At 37.0% G+C, this 22,916-nt stretch overlaps 1 protein-coding gene across 1 annotated transcript in view; it reads left to right on the top strand.

Moving 5' to 3' along the window:
* Positions 1-11,259: 11,259 nt before the first annotated feature.
* FH (fumarate hydratase) overlaps positions 11,260-22,916 on the top strand; it is a 42,504-nt gene continuing 30,847 nt past the window's right edge. Inside the window, exon 1 of the mRNA XM_081219328.1 lies at positions 11,260-11,427. Within this exon, the coding sequence (XP_081075454.1) occupies positions 11,296-11,427 (132 nt within the window). The 5' untranslated portion in view covers positions 11,260-11,295. The remainder of the gene's footprint in view (positions 11,428-22,916) is intronic.

Below are 22,916 nucleotides of genomic sequence, written 5' to 3'. Positions count from 1 at the left end.
GACATTTCTCCACAGAAGATATACAGACTGCCAACAAACACATGAAAGAATGCTCAACATTATTAATCATTAGAGAAATGCAAATCAAAACTACAATGAGATATCATCGCACACCAGTCAAAATGGCCATCATCAAAAAATCTAGAAACAATAAATGCTGGAGAGGGTGTGGAGAAAAGGGAGCACTCTTGCACTGTTGGTGGGAATGTGAATTGGTACAGCCACTATGGAGAACAGTATGGAGGTTCCTTAAAAAAGTACAAATTGAACTACCATATGACCCAGCAATCCCACTACTGGGCATATACCCTGAGAAAACCATAATTCAAAAAGAGTCATGTACCAAAATGTTCATTGCAGCTCTATTTACAATAGCCAGGAGATGGAAACAACCTAAGTGTCCACCATCGGATGAATGGATAAAGAAGATGTGGCACATATATATCATGGAATATTACTCAGCCATAAAAAGAAACGAAATTGAGGTATTTGTAATGATGTGGATAGACCTAGAGTCTGTCATACAGAGTGAAGTAAGTCAGAAAGAGAAAGACAAATACCATATGCTAACACATATATATGGAATTTAAGGGAAAAAAATATCATGAAGAACCTAGGGGTAAGACAGGAATAAAGACACAGACCTACTAGAGAATGGACTTGAGGATATGGGGAGGGGGAAGGGTAAGCTGTGAGAAAGTGAGAGAGAGGCATGGGCATGTATATACTACCAAACGTAAAATAGATAGCTAGTGGGAAGCAGCTGCATAGCACAGGGAGATCAGCTCGGTGCTTTGTGACCACCTAGAGGGGTGGGAGGGAGACGAAAGAGGGAAAAGATGTGGGAACATATGTATATGTATAACTGATTCACTTTGTTATAAAGCAGAAACTAACACACCATTGTAAACAATTATACTCCAATAAAGATGTAAAAAAAAAGAATGGCTATCATTAAAAATTTACAAATAATAAATTCTGGAGATGGTATGGAGAAAATGGAACTCTCCTACACTGTTGGTGGGAATGTAAATTGCTGCAGCCACTATGGAAGACAGTATGGAGGTTCCTCAAAAAACTACAGTTGTCATATGATCCAGCAATCCCACTCCTGGGTATATATCCAGAGAAAACCATAGTTCAAAAAGATACATGCACCCTGATGTTTATAGCAGCACTATTTACAATATCCAAGACATGGAAGCAACCTAAATGTCCATCAACAGATGAATGGATATATATATATATATATATATATATATATATATATATATATATATATATATAGTATTCCGCCATAAAAAAAATGAACAATGCCATTTGCAGCAACATGAATGGACCTGAGATTATCATATTAAGTGAAGTAAGTCAGAAAGAGAAAGACAAATACCATATGATATCACTTATATGTGAGATCTAAAATATGATACAAATGAACTTACTTATAAAACAGAAACAGACTCAGAGACATAGAAAACAAACTTATGGTTACCAAAGGGGAAAGGGGGTGGGGGAGGGATAAATTAGGAGTTTGGGATTAGCAGGTACGAACTACTATACAACAAGTTGCTACTGTATAGCACAGGGAACTATATTCAATATCCTGTAATAAACAGTAAAGGAAAAGAATATGAACAATAATATATATGTATAACTGAATCACTTTGCTGTACAACAGAAATTAACACTATGTTGTAAATGAATTATACTTCAATAAAAAAAGAAATGATGACTTAAAAAAAGAAAAAGAGCTGCAGTAGTTCGGAGCTTCAGATATCAGTATATTGCCTTAGAGAGTATTTCTGCTTCTGCCTAGTGCCCGTGGGTGATTTCCCACTCATTCGGTGTGTAGAATTAGCGAGGTCTGTCTGTTTCTGAAATAGTTGTTCCTTTGATGTCTCTATGTCCCTTACGAGACTAAACTAGTTATCTTCAACTATTTGCTCTCTTTCAGCCTAGGAGTTTTTTTCCACAACACATGATGTGCCCATTTTGAACGTTATTCATCTGAAAGACAAATTCTTATGGAAGTACTCATTGGCAGATCAGTCACAAATAAGATAGCCTGAAGTTTACATATAATTCTCTGCTTGTAACTGTAAAATTTACCTTCTACTCAAAAAGCACATCTGATAGTACATTATTACCTGAGTAACATTCTGACTGCTTTAATTATTTTAAAAAATCATTTAAAAATTTTCAAAACCTAACTCTTATGTATGACATATTGTTGACCCACTTCACAAATGATCTAGTTAAAACAATGTTTTATAACATTGAGATTAACTATGAGGATGCTGATAACTGTTATTCCATGATGTTTCTAGATAATTAATGAGGTGGATCAAACAACTTTCCAGGTCTGAGCCAAAGAAACACGCATCAAGCAAGTAGATAAGAGATTAATAATGAATCATGTGGTTCTATGCAGCCTATAAACAACATGCTACTGGACTGCTAGGCAATGATCATTATAACTTTGGTAGCAAGTCCCAGCTCTTGTCTCAGTTCACTCTCAGTAGAACAAGTAAAATTACTTTGTATTATTGTCTCCCAGGAATTTCCCCAGTCCCTGTAACAGGGAGAGTCAGTATTACTTGACTGTTTCTCCAGTTAGGTGACAATTTTCATGTCTCATCTTAGCTTTTCCTTTTTTTCTCTTTTTGACAATACAAAACTAAATGAAATTTGAATTGTAAAGTAGCTACATTTCATAACACCTGAATAATGTGGATTTGATGTTCTTTGGGTTGGAGGAGGACGAAAGAGATAACTTTTTGCTTGAGGTTGGGCAGGAGAAAACAGATCTGAGTAGAGTAACATAGTCAATAACTTTATAAATTGAAGGATGGCATGAGGGCCTTGGGTGTCTGATAAGAGAAAGGGCATCAAAACCTTGAACAAAGTTTAACTATTACAAAGCTACAATTTCGACCACAGCTACTTGTCTTTCTATTCTTCCTAAATGTCAGGTAGAAAGAGTTGCCTCAGAGGGGCTTCAGGAAACTTAAAGATGACCACACCCTTTTTCTATGGAAGGTTTTCTTGAGGGAAAGAAGGAATTAATGAATTTGTTTTCCTCCTCCTCTGAGCCTGAAGAATGTGAGGCTGTGGGACAAGTTAGGGATTTATGAGGTAACTGTTGTGTCAGGAGCAGCAGCATTTCATCCTCCTTGGGATTTGATTATTTGTTAATCCCTAAATCAGGTCCTTCTCCAACAGAATGACTCCAAGTGGAGCATACTTTACAGTATGCTTTACTTTACAGAAGACACTGAATGTTTCCACTTTTCTCTACATATATTTATGTTTAAAAAATCTGCATTGTTGGGAACAATAAAAGTTTATAAAATATTAAAATTTAGAAGAGATTAATTAATACAATATTTGTTCTGTTGTTTTCATCATTGTTATACTGTTGAAGCTGAGATGAACTCAGCTTGCTCAATAATTATTTATTCATTTCACCAGGTCTTTGGCACTTACAGCTCTGTGTCTTCTGTCTTTGCAGGGCTGGCTCTGCGTGTTTAGGTCTGAAAAGAAAAAATGTGTAGTGGATAAATAGGAAAGGAAATAAATATTAAAATAAATTAAGAATGGACCTTATACTCTATAATGTGCCATAAAGTTAGGAGTGTGGTTAACTTAACCCTCTCTACTTGAGGTCAACTAAAAAAATTTTTTTTAACAGAAGAAAAAGGAAAGATCATCTAAGACTGAGCCCTGAGACACTTCCTCATCTTCAAGTGCGGAGCTAGAAAAGAATAGCATGAAGGACTAGCTAATTAGATAAGGGAAGAGGGAGACATTCAATACTGCAAAGATCAGGAAAGAGATATTCCCAAATGGAAGGAGTGTCAATTGCATCACTGCTGCTGAAAATATCAGACACTGTCCATTGGATTTGCAACTTGACGGTCATTGGTGAACTTGACAAAAGCAGTATCAGTGGAGTGATGTGAACTGAAGGCAGTCTCTAGTAAACTGAAGAGAGAATGAGAGGTGAAGTGTAGATGGTGAGCAAATATGCCCTAGAAATGGAGAGGTAGTTGAAGTGGGATGCAAGTTGAGGCAGTTTTGTTTGGTTTTGCTTTTAAACATAGGAGATAATACAGCAAGTTTGCAGTATTAGTTTATGGCAGTGGTCCAATAAAGATAAATAAACTGATGATGTAGGAAGAAGAGTGGAAAATTAAAGGTGCAACGTCCTTGATGGGGTGTGGAATCCAGCACATTAGTAGATTTTTTTTTATTCTTTATTTTTCTTAGGGAATGGAGAGAGAGTTGCTTATTTATTTATTTATTTATTTATTTATTTTTGGTTGTTAATTTTAGTGTTTTTCAAAGTTACTGTACATCCACATAGTTTTAAAAATCAAAAAATTCTACAAGATAGCCAACATAAACGGTCATCATCCCCTTTATCTCTCTGCCATTTGTCCCTGCACAGAACCATCACTCCCAACTCCAGGGTATATATATCCATATCTCTAAATAACATGTAATATTATGACTTCTTGGTTGTTTTAGTTTCTGGTTTTAGGTATTAGATCATGACTTCCTATCATTGAAGGTGAGGATTAATGTTTTTCACCAACTTTTCTTTTCTCCCAGCACCTATACTCTTTCCATTTCTCTATTTCTCTATTAGTATTGTTACATCAAAAGTTTGGTTAGACTGATATTTAACATTTAATTTATTATAACTATGGCTTGTCAAATTTAATAATGATTATGTTTACTTTCCTGAAAATAGAACTATTTTTATTTCTCAATTTAAAAATGGTATTTTCTTTCTTTGCTGAATTTTCAAGGACATTATAAATTTAATCTCCAAAATCTCCCCCAGTTATCTAAATCTCTTATGAATACATTCAAGGGTTTTAGATAGTTTATATTCTTGAAGAAATAGCTCCTGGATGCTCTAATTTGCTTCAATCTGGGATGGTTGCTCTCTGTGTTAAGTGCAAGCTGTCATATCCTCATCTAGGGATTTTAAATATCTATCAGATGTGTTGGAGACTCTACTTCTTGAAGCCCATGCCTTCCCCCTTCTTGGTTTACTCCCTACTTTTGGTGAAGCCCTTTCTGCAAGGATTTTCTGAAAAAGAGTAAATGGTAAGTAAGTTTTTTGAGACCTTGTCTGTGTGAAAATATTTTTATTCCATCCTCACATTTGATTTGGCTAGGTATAGAATATTAAGTTGGAAATGATTTTCCTTCAACAATTTGAAGACATCAGTCAGCTATTCTCTAATTTCCAATGTTGCTGTTGAGAAGTCATGAAGATTCCTAATCCTTCAATTGTGACTTATTTTTCTCTCCAGAAGCTCTTCTCTCTGCTCCCAGTATTGTTACATTTATTGATGACATGACGGATTCTGGCCTGTGTTCCCCATTGTTCTGGCACTAGTGGACTTTGTTAAACTAATTAAACAAGGCGACCATTAGACCTAAGTTGCTCTAATGCTTTTGTGGCCTATATAAGCAAACCAAAACCTAAGCCTAAGAAAGTAAAACCTAAGAATAACCAATCACAAACAGCCAACTGGCTTTAAGCTATAGCTAATCAGGTAATTTCCTTTGCTTCTGCACTTTCTCTATGTAAGTCTTTGTCCTGGCTTCTACCGGCAGATTGCTCCTAACCACTTCTGGTTTGATGCTGCCCTGTTACAATCGAGTTTTTCTCAAATAAACAAAATTTTTAACCTGCCTCCACTTCTAACAGCTTACTCTGAAAACTCATTTCTGCTAGTTCTAAAATATTTTCTTGAATTTGTTTAATAGTTTCTTCCCCTTTGTTTTCCAACATTATTCAGATGTTGGACATACTGAACTGTTCCTCTAATTAACTTCTCTCTCACATTTTCCTTCTCTTTGAATATTTGCTCTAATTTCTGTAGACTTTTACAGCCATATATTCCAACCTTTCTACTAAATTTTTTCTAAGAAATACCCTAGTAATCTCCCAGGTTGGGAGGTATCTTAAATTAGAATCTTGAGAGTTTTTATTTATTATACATTATTACATATAGTCCTCTATTATTATTATAGGATAATGAGAATATTTTAACTGATAAGCATAGAAACTTACTATAAATTTTGTCAACAAGGTGTTTAGATTTAGAACAAAGGAAAGAGAAAACCACTGCATTGTTCATTTGGCCTTCATGGCAGGACATCAAGTTCCATAACTTGAACAGAAAGCAAAGTCAAAGAGAAACACAAACAAACCATGCAAATATCAACAAGAATAAAGCAGGTCAATATTGTCATCAGACAAAGTTCAAGGTAAAAAAAGAAAAAAAGAATTAAAAAACCATGCACACAAATCTCTAAGCAAAATTAAAACATAGTTTGCATAGATAAAAGCTTGCATCCTAAAATGAAGATGTATAGTGTCAACTATTAATTTAAAGGCACTTACATTACATTTTCATTATTAAGTAACAAAAATAAATTAACTAAGTCAATGTTTCCCAAATTTCAGTCATTTGTATAGCACCTTAACAATATACTTAAAGTTTTGTTTCAACTTATGTACATTTTATTTATATAAAAATGTAACATTATACTGCTGCTGGAGAGGGGAAATCAGGTTCATTGATAAATAGAAGGGAAACATACAAATAAATTCTAAATTGTAGCTGAATTCTTCACCTTTGGATGAACTTTAGCCAAAGGCTTTCGCTCCCTTTTTACAAGATATATTAGCAAGTGTTGGAGAAGTGTAAAATAAACATTTGCTCATACACCTAAAAGACTCTTTCTTACTAAATAGAGATCGAAAATGGGATAATGGCCAATGTTACTTAATGTTGCATTCCTGGGCCATGTACAGGTAGCAATATTGGTTTATATCACACCCTTGCAGAAACTCTGAACTAGACTTAAGTCAGGAAGTTGTGGCAAAAAAAAAAAAGGAAATACAAAATAAACCAAAAGAAAATAGGAAGAAATTAATAATCAAAAAAGCACTTTCAAAATAACAGGGAAAAAAAGGAGTTGATATATATTGAGCCATTATTTGATCTCTAGAAAACACAAATTGTCATGGGAAATGGGAAATGAAGTGGGCCCCTTCCCTGACAAACTCCTTGAAATGGCTACCTTTTCTCTACTTTGAGAAGTAGGCTCACCAGAAGTCACAGGAAATTAATAAGGTGAGAAAGATGGGTCCAAGAGGGCTAGAGCAACTAGTTGCAACTTTTAAAAATTAATTTTGTAAGTTCTATAAAGCCAGTGTGCAATATCCCCAGAAATTAAGAGGAACAGCAAACAAGGTAGAGCTGGTTCATTGGGCTTAGTGACACAGTGTGCCAACCCAGTAAAAGGCAACCAAATACCCCTGGGATAAATTGTAAACAGGGTTCCAGTGAGCAGGGAGCTACACATATGACTCCTTATGTAAATAATAAATGTAAATTGGTCTTGCTCTTCCTGAAGTAGGCAGAGACTTTGAATGGAAATGAAAATGAAGAATAAATGTAAAGTACTCCTCTCTTAGTAACACAGTACAACTATAACCACATTAGCAACCTTAAGTCTAGTCTGAATTTAAACCTAAGCAAATCCCTTGAGAGTGGCAGTCAAAGTCAGCTGAAATTCTGAAAATGGGGCATAATGCTATGAATGTTGAATAAGAGATTTAATTTATAATCTAAGTTTTATACCATTTAATATTTCTGTTGCAGAAAGCTAAGAAAGAATACTGAAGAAAAGAACAAGAGCTAAAATATATGGGAAGAGAAGGTTGCTAAAGTCTTCTGGGAAAGTTCTTTCTCATTTTTGGGGGATTGTTTCTGGAGAGACCCTCTTTCACTGAAAGTTATTACATGCAGATTCAAGGTTTGGAATTGCTGTAGCCATCTTGTCAAAATCTGAAGATGAAGCCTACACAAAGAAAAGGGCAGAATGAAGATAACATAAGAGAGATAAAACTACAACAGTGAGATCATCTAGTCTGGAAACTGTTCTATCTGTGGATTTGTAACCAAGCAAGACCCTATGTGACCTTCCTGGGACAGAAGCGCTACCAATGTCCTCCACCTGCCTCTTGTTTTAGAAAAGCTTTAGTGTCCCAGGCTCCCCTGAGTTGCAAAAGTCTGGCTCAAGAATTAATGATTGAAAGAATGTGAACATGTAGTAACAAAAAATAGCAGTTGAGACAGGAGAACTGGTAACAATTTGAACAATAAGTCAGGCATATAGAAGAATCTTTAGTTCTTCTCTGAAGGATATAGATAGCAGTATCTGATGCACATTCCTGAGTTGTTTTACAGATACTAAAACCACCACCAGATGGAAGAAGCTAATGGCATGATGACCATGAGCATGTAGCTCCCAGACATGCTGGAGCCTGAGGATTGATAATGTTAATCCCTGTGACACCACCCTGTTACCTCACCATCAATCAATCAGGGAATTGTGCATGAGCTGATCATGGACAATTCTCTGTGACTCCTCTCCCTCATCTCCCCTTTAAAACGCCTTCCCTGAAACCCATCAGGGAGTTCGGGGGTTTTGAGCATTAGCTGCCCATATTCCTTGCTTGCTTGGTGCCTGCAATAAATGCTGCACTTCCCTTCACCACAACCCGTTGTCAGTAGATTGGCTTTACTGTGCACAGGCAAGCAGACCCAAGTCCAGTTGGGTAACAGTTTTAGTTATGTGAGTCCATCTGGGCTGGATATGCAAGACGGCTCACTCACATGGCTGAGAATTGATGCTGGGTGCCAGCTGTGAGCTCAGCTAAGCTGTTGACTAGAATGCCTGCCTGTGGCCTCTCCAGCACAACTATCTTAGGGAAGTCAAACTTTTTACATGGTGGCTGACTTAGCACAGGGTAAATGTCTCAAAAGACTCACGGGGAAGTAGCACAGCCTTTTCTGACCTATTTTCAGCAGCACTCAGATTCTATTTGTTATCAGTGAGTCATAAGACCAGCCTAAATTAAAGGGGAAGATACTATTTAGACTCAACTGTGAAAAAGTCACACTGTAGAAAAGCAGATGGGATGAGAGATATTGCTGTTGGAAAATAAATTTTGCCACACCCAGTTATTTATTTTTTTTAATTATTTTTAATCATTCTGCAGTGCCAAGCTCCATTTCCTGAGAAATATTAATAATGATACAAAAAACAAATCCCACTATGTGGCTGCAAAATAGTTAAGATTGTGGGTTAGTTGGATGATACTGGGCATCAATTTTCTCTTCTATAAATAGGAATAATGATAGGACCTACCTATAGGGTTGTTCTCAGTGTTAAAAGAATTAATACATATAAGTGCTAGAAAATTTTCTAGATCATAACACGTATCAATAGGTGATAATTAAAAGGGATTAAAACAGCCCACTTATAAAACATCTGTCAGTTAACATTTTAAGTTAAAATGTATGGTGGAAACAGAAGATACATTCAAAATAAAATGAAACAGAATTATCTAAAATAAAATGAGAAACATACATCAGGCAAATAATAGCCACTATAAAACTGGCATAGCAAACAATATTTAAAAGAATTTAAAATAACAAGTAACAGAAATAAAGAGTGATGTTCCCAATGAAGAGAGACTACCTATAAAAAAAATCATTGGAGCATTGTATATAATAGCAAAAAATTACTCTTCATTAAAAACTGTATAAATAAAAAGTTTTACATTCATTCAATGAAATACTGTTAAGTTAAAAGATTATTAAGAAAATGTCATAAATAAAATGTGCTAAATTCATGTGATGGAATACTATTAAGTAAAAAAATCATGGCTAGATGTTAAAAACAGAATCCAGTTATAGAACAGTAAGACTGTAAATTTTTAAAAACCGTTGTTTGCATACCAGTATGCAAACCAAAAAATACACTGAATATTATAGTAAAATAATGACAGTTTCTGGGAAGATGGGGAAGAAAATGCCACTCCATTATTAGTAATTTATTTTATTTTACAAAGGGTATGAAGCAAATATATCAAAATGCTAGCTTTTCCTAGGAAATGAGAGTAATTATTAGTAAGTGCTTGTTTCTGTAGTTTTCTGTCAAACTGATGACAACGCTAACAATACTACCTTCACACTAAACTTTGGTGTGCTGTCTTCTTATTTAGTGTTGTCTGTCTTTTAATGGTGGAAAGCATAACCATATGGGATGGACGGTTCATTGTTTTCTAAAACCATTCCACTGTCTTTTACTCTCAATTTCTTTTATTCTGACCTTCTAACTTCTAAATAAATCTTGGTTTGTTTGACAGAGGGAGGAGATACTGAGATACAAAGAGGTGAGGGGGTGGTTCTGGAATGTTTAGATGGTAGTTCAACTATTATGCTCCTTCATTTAAATTTTCAAATTTTAAATATATACGAGTCAAGTTCATAAGCCACAAAATAACAAACAGTGTTACCAAGACGTTTTACAGAGACTAACTCTAAGAAGCTTGGCTGTGCAGGTTCTGGACTTTTGACTTCTGGACATCATCCAATGGTTCTCTTTCTTGATTAACTGTCATCTGGTTTCAAGCAGTTCAAAGAAGAAACGAGAGAAAAAATTGTGGTTTCTATGCAATTTTATATCTGTTCCTGCTTTCCTATCATCATCTATAAAAACAACATGCCTTTAATCTGAAAACATATGTTATCAATGCAAAAGACTTGGAGAACCTGTATGCAAAAAATTAAAATTCCGAAATCACCTATGATTATGGACATCTTCCCCATCACCTTTAAAAATAGAGTTCTTAGAGTACCTACTGAGAAAGGAAACTGTACAGACCTCAAAACAACAAGTTAAACGAACTGAGTAATTAGTGTTGGCTTTTTATGGATAATTATGATTTCATTCTCTATACTTTGTTTTCTAAAATTTCTGTACGTAAGAGGTAATCTGGAACAGATGAAAAAAGAGCAAATAGAACTTGTAATGTTTACATGGTAGATAAATGAATAAGTAGATTCTCCTCTCTAGGCTACGCCACCAACCAAATACTGACTCGTTAGCTAATACCTCTCTGTTAGGCACAGTAACACAGTAAAACCAAACCAAACCAAATAAACACTGGTTCAAGGACACCACGAACCCCCTTTCCCATCATTCGTTTCCCAGGAATCCCAGGGTTCTACAGTGAGGAAGTTAAGCCCGCCCCTCACACTTCACTGGCCATTGGCCACTGGTCCCGCCCCACAAGCTCGGCTTTAAAGCCGTTGATTGGATATGAGTGAGGAGCGTGGAGGGGACGGGCTCTGACAGCCGGTGCGGAGGCGTGGCCATAGCCCCCGGAAGTTCTACCGGGGCCGCCGCGCTATGGATCGCGCGCTACGGCTTCTCGCGCGTTCGCGTTTCCTCTCGCGCGCTCCAGCTTCCGACCCCCGCCCTGGCCCCGGCCCGGCTGGCACGGCAGTCCTACTGCTTCGGCCCCCGAACGTCGTTCGAATGGTGAGGTCGTGCCGCCCAACCGCTGTGGCCGCCCCGCGGTGACCTTCAGGCCTCCCGCCTGTCGGCCCTAAGGTCCCGATACTGGGCTGCGTGTTGGAACTTCGCTGCCGGCCGGGGGCGCCTCCTCCGCCGGGGGAGCGCCCGGGAGGGGCGGCAGCTGTTGGCGAGAACCTCCCCGACCCCGCCCCAGCCGCGCTCACTGCTTCGCCCCTGCCCGCGGCGGCTGCCCTCGGAACGGTGCTGGGGTGGACGGTGTGAAGAGGGGGCGGCGCCGGGATGGGACGGTGTCCGGAGGGGGCTGCTCCGCCCCTGCCTCTGGTGGGCCCAGCTGGATCCAGCCCCTGTGAGCTAGGTTCTGGGGTCACAGCTCTGCAGGGAACTGTTCTTAGGCCTCCAGGCGGGGTTGAAAGTTCTTGTGAACCTAAGAGATTTTACTTTTCATGAAATTGGCCGTTTAGTTTGTTAGGCTGGTTTTCCCCCGCTTAACTATTGTATAAACCCTGAAATGTGAAACAGGGGCAGAGTGTCCTGAAGTACGTTGGAGGAAATTGCATGGACCATAACATAACTACAGCTGAATCAGCACTTTTTATTGAGAAAGACCTGCAAGGAACTTAAAGGTCCAATTTCAGGTTATGATACCCTGACTTACATGAGCCCTTTTGCTCTTTCGAGTGTCACCTTCGGTAATTTGGGCTTCAACAGGCATTAAATACGTATGCTCACATGTGTATTATCAGGAAAAGTTTGAGAAATAAATACTAGTTTAGGAAGACTTACATTCTGCACTGTTCACTGCTGTGTAATATGAGCTTTCATTCAGCGAGATGTGATTTCAGACCCTAGTCTGCTACTCAGAGTTGGGATCTGGAGCAGGTAATATTTGTCCTCAGCGTCTGCCGGTAAAACGAAAATAATTACAGATACTCAACAAGATTGCCCCTGTGAAAGTACTTTGAGTTTGGGATATGGTGAGTGCTTATTAAATGAATGCTTCCATCTAAGGTATTTCAAAGGCCCAAGACATTTTTCTGGGCTATAAACTGTAAGATAATTTGATGACATCACTGTACTTGAAACTGCGAAATCAGGGATGCTTTATATTTCTGCAACTCCCTGCTTGAATAATTTTAGTGCACTTTAGAGCCTTTTAAAAATTTGTTTTTCACTTAATTAGTGTTTTGTAAAAGGGAATAGAAGGCTGGAGAACTGACTCTATCCCAATGTCAATGTCAAAAAAATAGCCTTGCGTTGCTTTTAATGTTGTAATGTTAGCTAACATCAGATGAGGATAGCTTTTTTTATATAATCCTAAATCTTTTGCCCTCTAATCTTCTCAGCTCCAAAATCTCTCAGTTGATTTTATTAAAAGTTTTTCTTGTTGCTAGTGTTAAGAAATAAACTATATTCAATAGCCTGTGACAAACCATAATGTAGAAGAATATGAAAAAGAATATATATGTATAACTGAGTCACTTTGCTGTATAGAAGAAGTTAACACAATATTATAAATCAACTATACTTCAATAAAATTTTTTTAACAAAACAAAGAAATTCACATAACCGTAAATGCCCGAAGTTACCTTTTATCTCAATTAAGAACACAAAGAAGTTCATCCAACAGGAAGATTACATTGAATGCTCCCTGTGTGTAAAACAGTCACTATGGGCACAGAGTTTAGAGACTACTGAGGCATATTAAATAAGCAAAGAAGTCATGCACAGTTAATAACACTGTGATGCCGAGGAGAAAAAGTACAGTGAGAGTGAGAATATATAATGGAGACCTGCTGTGATACTGCCTTGGTAGCATGGTGGACAAGGAAGTCCTACATTTTTTAAAGTTACTTTATTTTATGATCTTCAGGATGGCTATAAAGTCTGGAAACATAGATAATATTCTGTGTTACAATGCAATATCAATAAATCATTTATTACATATTTGTCAATATTTCAAGACTTGGTGGTCACCCTGTATTTTAAGAACAGAAAGACTTTTTTTTTTTTTTTTTTTTTTTTGCGGTACGCGGGCCTCTCACTGTTGTGACCCCTTCCACCGCGGAGCACAGGCTCCGGACGCCCAGGTCCAACGGCCACGGTTCACGGGCCCAGCCGCTCCGCGGCACGTGGGGATCCCCCCGGACCGGGGCACGAACCTGCGTCCCCTGCACTGGCAGGCAGACGCCCAACCACTGCGCCACCAGGGAAGCCCCAGAAAGACTTTTTATAAAGTCTATTTAAAGAAACTGAAAGCCCAAACACAATGAAGTCAAATTTTGGATTTTTATCTCTTGAGATAGTCTTTTTGCCTAGGAAGTGATTTGGATTTTCTTGAACACTGAAATATTCTTTTAAACCACCTTAGGATAAGAATCTGAAAGGCATTTTGTATTTTCTTTAGGAGATACCATGGTTTAGTTAATGGTTATCTTACACATGCGTGGGGATATACTATAGGCCTGAGGCCTATATTTTTTTGGCTGGCCTTTCTGATTTAGACTGGCATGCAAATTTGGAGACCACCTCATCAATTCTTGAGGTTACGAGAGTTAGTGGTTGGTAATAGCACTTGGTATTTCTAGGGCTAAATAGCAATCATACTGCAGTGAACACTGGACACATTATTCGTTCATGCTTCTCCTGGAGGGGAAGTGATTGTGAATAAACATGCATCTCCCAGGACATCAGGAAATTGCACATTTGTGCCTGCCCCATGCCTAGCTGGTTAAACTCTTTAAACTTCTCCCAGAAATTCTGCTCTCCGAATTACGGGTTATAAAGACATGGTTTTCAAAAAAAACTAGTTTTTTATAACAATGGATTATATTATATGAATTAAAAACATATTTAATAGATACCATCATGACCTCATTTTTCATCAAAAGCACTGATAATTTTCTCATTAATTTAGGTGAGCAGCCCTCCTCTTCTTGCCCAAGCCACTGGGAAGAGGTGACATACATTATAATGTGGGAAGGTTTTGAAAATCATACATATGTTTTTAAGACTTCAGGTGGACTCATTAGTGGGTGGAGAAAACAATGTAGTGGGAAGTTAACAGCATTGGTTTTTTTGGTTTTTGGTTTCTTGACAGAATAGCATAGAATAGAAAATAGGAGTACAGGACAGATTTTTTCACGGAATTTTTGTTTCAGGTTTGTGTGCATATACATGTGTGTTTATGTACAATATAAAGGTTTTTTCTTCTGTAGGTCATTGGGAAGAACGTTTGAAGAGATTTGGCAGTTACCTGTTTCATTGTGCCTCTATCTGTGTATATATGCTTGTCTAACAGACACCCAACCATAGGCATTGCCTCCACTGACAGAGCCTGGAGCCTTTCAGAGTATTTTACAGCATTGCTTCAGTTTCTGATCTGCAGATTTGTGCAACCTATATATTTCCTGGGTTAAATAAAGGGAGAACTTTCTGGTTTTTTGGAATACTTTATTAGCTAGCTAAGCTGCTACAATGTTTGTTGTTGGAAATTTGGGATGTTTATTTTTATTACTGTAAGGACAAGAAGTATATTTTTTGAAGTGTTTACTGAGATTGTGATTTCAGCCACAATTGACATCTGCCATTTTTTAATGGTCAGTGTCAAGATCTAGAATTTGATGTAGGCTGTTGTTTCTTGAGTTAGAATTTAAATTTTTCTAAAGTTTAATCTGAAGAACATAGGTAAAATTTATTCATTTAAATCTTTCCAAAATACTTTGGATATGAGTTTTATCATAGCAACCTGTTATTTAAGTGACAACATTATTCCTGTTTTATGATGAAAATTTAATAATTTTGAACACAAAAAATGATGCTGTAAATTTAAGGAATCGAACTTGATTTCACAAATGACTGATGGAAACCAATCTCCTTTCTTTGGAGCCAGTAACTATTTGCTGTCTTATAACAAGGTGATGGAGAGGAAGAAGAACCTAGCTCATGTGTCCAGTGCCACCGTTGTCATTGCTAATGTTATTGCACCAAAGTATATTTTAACATACAAGGATATTTACTTAGGATATTTAAAACAAAGATCATTATGCAAAAATTTTTTGTGTGTATTTGAGATATAAAACCCCAGCTGTAAGTTGGCATACAGTGGTGTCAGTGTAAGCACACTCTATTAGAGAAAAATCTAACTGTACATCTTCAGATCCTACAGGGTAGTGGTTGTTGTGGGCCAGTCTGGAGTTACTTCCTCCATTTCTTGGTTTATGGAAGTGATAAAAAAGGGAATCCAAACAGCTTTTAGAATACGAAAGTCCAGGGTTTGAGTGTCTCAGGCCCTCCCTCTTGCTATCTGGGTGATCTGCTGAGATTATTTAATCTTGTGTAGCCTCAGTGTCTCCTTCTTTAACATGGGGATGATGATAGTAAAATCTCCTAGGGTGGTTGTGAAATTCAAATAAGGTGATACCTAAAAAGTGTTTGCTACATAGCACAGTAAATGATTATTTTTATTGGCTTCTCCTTATTGGCTTAGACCAGTCCTTTGCAGACTTTTTTTTTCCATTTTTATTGAAATGTAATTGACATACAGCACTGTATAAGCTTAAGGTGTACAGCATAATGATTTGACTCACGTACATCATGAAGTGATTGACACAATAAGTTTAGTAAACATGCATGATATCATATAGAAAATTAAAGAAATAGAAAAAATTTTTCTTTGTGATGAGAACTAGGATTTACTCTTTTAACAACTTTCATATATAACATACAGCAGTGTTAATTATATTTATAATGTTGTACATTACATCCCTAGATCTTATTTATCTTGTAACTGGGAGTTTGTAACTCTTGACTGCCTTCATCCAATTCCACCTACCCCCACCCTCTGCTTCTGGTAACCACAAATCTGATCTCTTTTTCTATGAGTTTGTTTGCTTGCTTGTTTGTTTTTGAAGTATAATTGACCTACAACACTATGTTAATTCCTGTTAAACAACATAGTGATTTTTAAAAGTTTTTTTTTTTTTTTTTTTTTTGCTGTACGCGGGCCTCTCACTGCCGCGGCCTCTCCCGTTGCGGAGCACAGGCTCCGGACACACAGGCTCCGCGGCCATGGCTCGCGGGCCCAGCCGCCGCGCGGCATGTGGGATCTTCCGGGATAGGGGCACGAACCCGTGTCCCCTGCATCGGCAGGCGGACTCTCAACCACTGCGCCACCAGGGAAGCCCTATTTATTTATTGAAGTATAGTTGGTGTACAATATTATATAAATTACAGGTGTACAGTATAGTGACTCACAATTTTTTAAAGTTATGCTCTGTTTGTAGTTATTATAAAATATTGGCTATGTTCCCTGTTTTGTAAAATATAGCCTTGTACCTTATTTTACACATAATCGTTTGTACCTCTTAATTCCCTACCCCGTATTGCCCCTTCCCTCTGCCCACTGGTAACTACTAGTTTGTTCTCTGTATCTGTGAGTCTCTTTCTTTTCTTTCTTTTATATTTACTCATTTGTTGTATTTTTTAGATTCCACATATAAGTGATATTTGTCTTTCTCTGTCTGATTTATTTCATTTAGCATAATACCCTCCAAGTCCATCCATGGTATTGTAAATGGCAAAATTTCATTCTTTTTTACAGCTGAATAGTTTTCCATTGTGTATATAACCATATCTTTATCCATTCATCTGTTGATGGACACTAAGGTTGCTTCTGTATCTTGGCAATTGTAAATAATACTGCTATGAACATTGGTGTGCATGTATCTTTTTGAATTAGTGTTTTTGTTTTTTTCAGGTTTATACCCAGGAGTGGTATTGCTGGGTAATATGGTAGTTCTATTTTTAGTTATTTGAGAAACCTCTTTTCTACAATGGCTGCACCAATTTACATTCCCACCAACAGTACATGAGGGTTCCCTTTTCTCCTCATCTTTACCAAAACTTGTTATTTGTTGTCTTTTTGATAGTAGCCATTCTCACAGGTGTGAGATGATAGCTCTTTGTGGTTTGGATTTGCATTTCTCTGTTGATTAGTGATGTTGAGATCTTTTCATGTGCCTATTGGCCATCTGTATGTCTCCCTGGAAAAATGTCTATCTGGGTCCTCTACCCATTTTTTTAATTGGGTTGTTTGTTCTTTTGATGTTGAGTTATATGAGTTCTTTCTATATTTTGGATATTAACCCCTTATCAGATATATTGTTTGCAAATATATTCTTCCATTCAGTAGATGGTCTTTTTGTTTTGTTGATAGTTTCCTTCACTGTGCAAAAGCTTTTTACTTTGATGCAGATGTAGTCCCGTTTATATTTGCTTTTGTGTCTTGTTTCCCTTGCCCAAGGAGTCATATACTAAAAAATTTTACCAAGACCCATGTCAAAGAACTTATTGCCTATGTTTTCTTCTGGAAGTTTTACGTAAGTTTTGGGTATTACATTTAAGTCTTTAATCCATTTTTTAATTTATTTTTGTGCATGGTGTGAGAGAGTAGTCCAGTTGGATTTTTTGCATGTAGCTGTCCAGTTTTTCCAGCACCATTTATTGAAGAGGCTGTCTTTTCCCCATTGTATATTTTGCCTCCTTTGTCATGGATTAATTGCCCATATAAGTGTGGGTTCATTTCTGATCTCTATTCTGTTTCATTGACCTATATGTCTGTTTTTGTGCCAGTACCATACTGTTTTGATTACTATAGCTTTGTAGTATAGTCTGAAATCAGGGAACATTATACCCCCAGCTTTGATCTTCTTTCTCAAGATTGTTTCAGCTGTTCAGGGTCTATTATGTTTCCATATGAATTTTAAAATTATTTTTCTAGTTCTGTGGAAAATGCCATTGGTATTTTGATGGGGATTGCATTGAATCTGTAGATTGCCTTGGGTAGTATCAGCATTTTAAAATTATTAATTCTTCCAATCCATGTCTGTGTCATCTTCAGTTTCTTTCATCAGCGTCTTATAGTTTTTTGAGTACAGATCTTTTACCTCCTTAGTTAGATTTATTCCTAGGTATTTTATTCTTTCTTTATGAGATTGTACATGGGATTGTTTCCTTTTTCTCTTTCTAGTAGTTCATTGTTAGTGTATAGAAATGCAACAGATTTCTGTATATTAATTTTGTACCCTGCAACTTTACCAAATTCATTGATGAGCTCTAATAGTATTTTGGTGGTGTCCTTAGATTTTTTATGTATAGTATCACGTCCTCTGCAAACAGTGACAGTTTTACTTCTTCCTTTCCCACTTGGATTCCTTTTGTTTTTCTTGTCTGATTGCTGTGGCTAGGACTTCCAATACTATCTTGATTAAATGTGATGACAGTGGGCATCCTTGTCTTGTTCCTGATCTTAGAGGGAATGCTTTCAGCTTTTCACTGTTGAGTATAATGTTAGCTGTGGGTTTGTGATATACTGCCTTTATTGTGTTGAGGTATGTTCACCCTATACCCACTTTGTTGAGAATTTTTATCATAAATGGGTATTGAGTTTTGTCAGAAGCTTTTTCTGTATCTGTCGAGATGACTCTATGATTTTTATTTTTCAGTTTGTTAATGTGGTATATCACATTGACTGATGTGTGGATATTGAACCATCCTTGTATCCCTGCAATAAATCCTACTTGATCATGGTGTATGGTCCTTTTAATGTGTTATTGAATTTGGTTTGCTATGATTTTGTCAAGGATTTTTGCATCTGTGTTCATGAGAGAGATTGGCCTGTAATTTTCTTTTTTTGTGCTTTGTCTGGTTTTGGTGTCTGGGTGATGCTGGCCTTGTAGAACGAGTTCAAAAGCGTTCCTCTGCAGTTTTTTTGTAAAGGTTTGAGAAGGATAGTTGCTACTCTTCTCTAAATGTTTGGTAGAATTTTTCCTGTGAAGCCTGGATTTTCATTTGTTGTTGTTGTTGTTAATTATTGATTTAATTTCATTACAGGTAATTGGTCTGTTCATATTTTCTATTTTTTCCTGGTTCAGTCTTGGGAGATAGTACATTTTAAGGAATTTGTCCATTTCTTAATGGCCATTTTATTGGTATATAATTGTTGGTAGTAATCTCTCATGTTTCTTTGTATTTCTGTGGTGTGAGTTGTAACTTCCTTTTCATTTCTGATTTTATTGATTTGAGCCCTCTCTCTTTTTCCTTTGAGTCTGGCTAAAGGTTTATCAATTTTGTTTACCTTGCAAAGCACCAGTTCTTAGTTTCATTTATCTTTCATAATTTTTTGTCTCTATTTTATTTACTTCTGCTCTGATCTTTATGATTTCTTTCCATCTATTGACTTTTGGGTTTTGTTCTTTTTCAGGTTCCTTTAGGTGTAAGGTTAGGTTGATTTTTTATTTTTCTTGTTTCCTGAGGTAGGTGTGTATTGCTATAAACTTCCCTCTTAGAACTGCTTTTCCTCTGTCCCATAAATTTGGCATCATTGTGTTTTCATTTCCATTTGTCTCTAGGTATTCTTTTATTTCATTAATGATCCATTGGTTATTCAACTGCATATTGTTTATCCTTCATGTGTTTGTGTTTTTTGCAATTTTTTTCTTGTCATTGATTTCTAGACTCATGGCATTGTGGTCAGAAAAGATGCTTGATATGATACCAGTTTTCTTATATTTACTAAGACTTGTTTTGTGGCCTAGCTTGTGATCTGCCCTGGAGAATGTTCCATGTGCACTTGTAAAGAATGTGTATTCTGCTGCTTTTGGATGGAATGTTCTATATAGAGCTATTAAGTCCATTTGGTCTAATGTGTCATTTAAGGCCAGTGTTTCCCTGTTAATTTTTTGTCTGGATGATCTGTCCCTTGATGTAAGTAGAGTGTTAAAATCCCCTACTATTATTGTGTTACTGTCATTTTCTCCCTTTGTGTTTGTTAATATTTGCTTTATATTTGTAGGTGATTCTGTGTTGGGTACATACATATTTACAATTGTTATATCTGCTTAGATTTATCCCATGATCATTATGTAATAGGCTTCTTTGTTTGTTGTTACAGTCTTCATTATAAAATCTATTTGTCTAATGTAAGTATTACTACCATGGCTTTCTTTTCATTTCCATTTGCATAGAGTACCTTTTTTCATCCTGTCACTTTTAGTCTGTGTGTGTCTCAGGGTCTGAAGTGAGTCTCTTGTAGGCAGTATATATATGAGTCTTGTTTTCATAACCATTCAGCCACTCTATATCTTTTGATTGGGGCATTTAGGCCATTTACATTTAAAGTAATTCTTGATAGATATGCACTTATTGCCATTTTGTCCTTTGTTTGGGGGTTGTTTTTATAGTTCTTTTTTGTTCCTTTTTTCTTACTTTGCTCTCTTCTCTTGTTATTTGATGAGTGTCTTTAATATTACATTTGGATTCCTTTCTCTTTTTTGTGTATCGATTATTGATTTTGGTTTGTGGTTACCATGTGGCTTATATATTGCAGTGTGTGTGTGTGTATGTGTGTGTGTGTATGTATGTATAATTATTTTCAGCTCCTGATCTTTTAAGTGCAAAAGCACTTTAAGAACCCTGCATTTTTATTCCCCCCCCACAGTTCTTCTGTTTCTGACATTGTATTTTACATCTTTTTGTCTTGTGTGCCCCTTAACTTCTTATTGTGGATATAGACAACTTTACTGGTTTTGTGTTTCAGCCTTCCTACTAGCTTTGTACATGACTGATTTACTACCTTTACTATATTTAGCCTTACCAATGAGACTTTTTTTCATAATTTTCATACATCTAGTTGTGGCCTTTTTCTCTTAGAGAAACCCATTTAAAGGTGGTTTGGTAGTGCTGAACTCTTAGCTTTTTCTTGTCTGTAAAACTTTTGATCAGTCAATTTAAATTGTAATGAAAGCCTTGGTTGTTGGAGTCTTCTGATTTAGGTTTCTCCCTTTCACCACTTTAAATATATCATGCACTCCTTTCAGGCCTGCAGAGTTTCTGCTGAAAACTCTGCTGAAATCCTTATGTTAAGTACAATTACCTTGTACTTAACTTGTTGCTTTTCCCTTGCTGCTTTTAGTATTCTCTCTTTATCTTTAATTTTTGCCATTAATTGAAGTGTGTCTTGGTGTGGTCCTCTTTGGGTTGATCATGTTTGGAACTCTCTGTGCTTCCCAGACCTGGATGTCTGTTCCTTTTCCCAGGTTAGGGACATTTTCAGCTATTATGTCGTCAGATATGTTCTCTGCCCCTTTCTCTCTGTCTTCTCCTTCTATGGCTCCTATAATGTGAATGCCAGTACACTTGATGTTGTCTCTGAGGTCTCTTAAACTGTCCATGTTTCTTTTCATCCTTTTTTCTTTTTTCTGTTCAATTTCAGTAATTTCCACTATTCTTTCAGCCCACTGAACTGTTCCTCTCTATGATCTAATCTACTGTTGATTCCTTCTAGTATACTTTTATTTCAGTTGTTGTATTCTTTAGCTCTCTTTGGTTGTTGGCTCAGGAGGTCTTAAGGCAACTGGCCTGCTGGTGGGTGGAGCTGTGTCCCTGCGCTAATAAGCTGAATTCCAAACTGGTGCTTTCAAGAACTAATGTCCTTGTGGTAGAACAAGCTCCCATTAGTGGCTGCCCCCAGTGTGTAGGTTCCCAGTGTGAGCTCCAGTTGCCTCCTACCTCTCCGGGAGGCTCTCCAAGATCAGCAGGTATTCTGACCCAGGTTCCTTTCAAATTACTGCTTCTTCCCTGGGTCCCAGAGTGTGTGAAATTTTGTGTGCACCCTTTAAGAGTGGAGTTTCTATTTCCCACAGCCCTCTGGCCAAAAATGAGCCCTGCTAGCCTCCAAAGCCAAACTTTCAAGGGGCTCTTCTTCGCCATGCTGGGGAGCCTGACATGGGGCCTGGACCCCTCGCTTCTTGGGGAGAACCTCAGCAATTGTAATAATCCTCCAGTTTGTGGGTCACCACTCCTCGGGGGTGGGGGGCGGTGGTAATAGGTTTTGACTTTATTGTGTCTTCCTCCCTCCTACCTATTTTGCCATGGTTCCTTTATATCTTTAGTTGTAGAAGGTCTTTTCTGCTAATTTTCCAGCCTTACTCATCAGTCATTGCTCTGTAAATGATTGTAGTGTTGGTGTGCCCATGAGAGGAGATGAGCTCAGAGTCTTCCTACTCTGCCATCTTGGCCACTCCCCTCCTCTGCAGACTTTTAGGCATAGAAAAAAAATGTACCTCATTGGTTATACGCCTATATTTCTAACTAGGTACAAGGATATTTTTCTTTTCATGCAATCTAAAAGGCTTTGTAATATATAAAGGGTTTTTTAAAAATCTTTCTAGTCCCAGGGGATAACTACAAAATTAATTTTTTCTTATTCAGAGGACTGTTTACTAAAGTAAGGTTACTTGGCTGGGTGTTTTTAAATCTTTTGAATCATCTGACCATGTTTATTTTATAATTAATGCAAGATGAACATTAATTAAAGTTCTGAGTATCTCTCTGATACTCTTAATCTCTTTAATGTAAAGTATCATATGTAAACTCCAGATGTGTATTTCTTTTTTAATTAGTGTAAGTTGATGTACTTAGTAGAGTCCTAGGTT

The sequence above is a fragment of the Mesoplodon bidens genome (genome assembly GCF_964165515.1).
Source record: "Mesoplodon bidens genome assembly, chromosome: 2".
In the NCBI taxonomy this organism is placed as follows: Eukaryota; Metazoa; Chordata; class Mammalia; order Artiodactyla; family Ziphiidae; genus Mesoplodon; species Mesoplodon bidens.
This window is presented reverse-complemented; position numbering and strand designations above follow the sequence as displayed.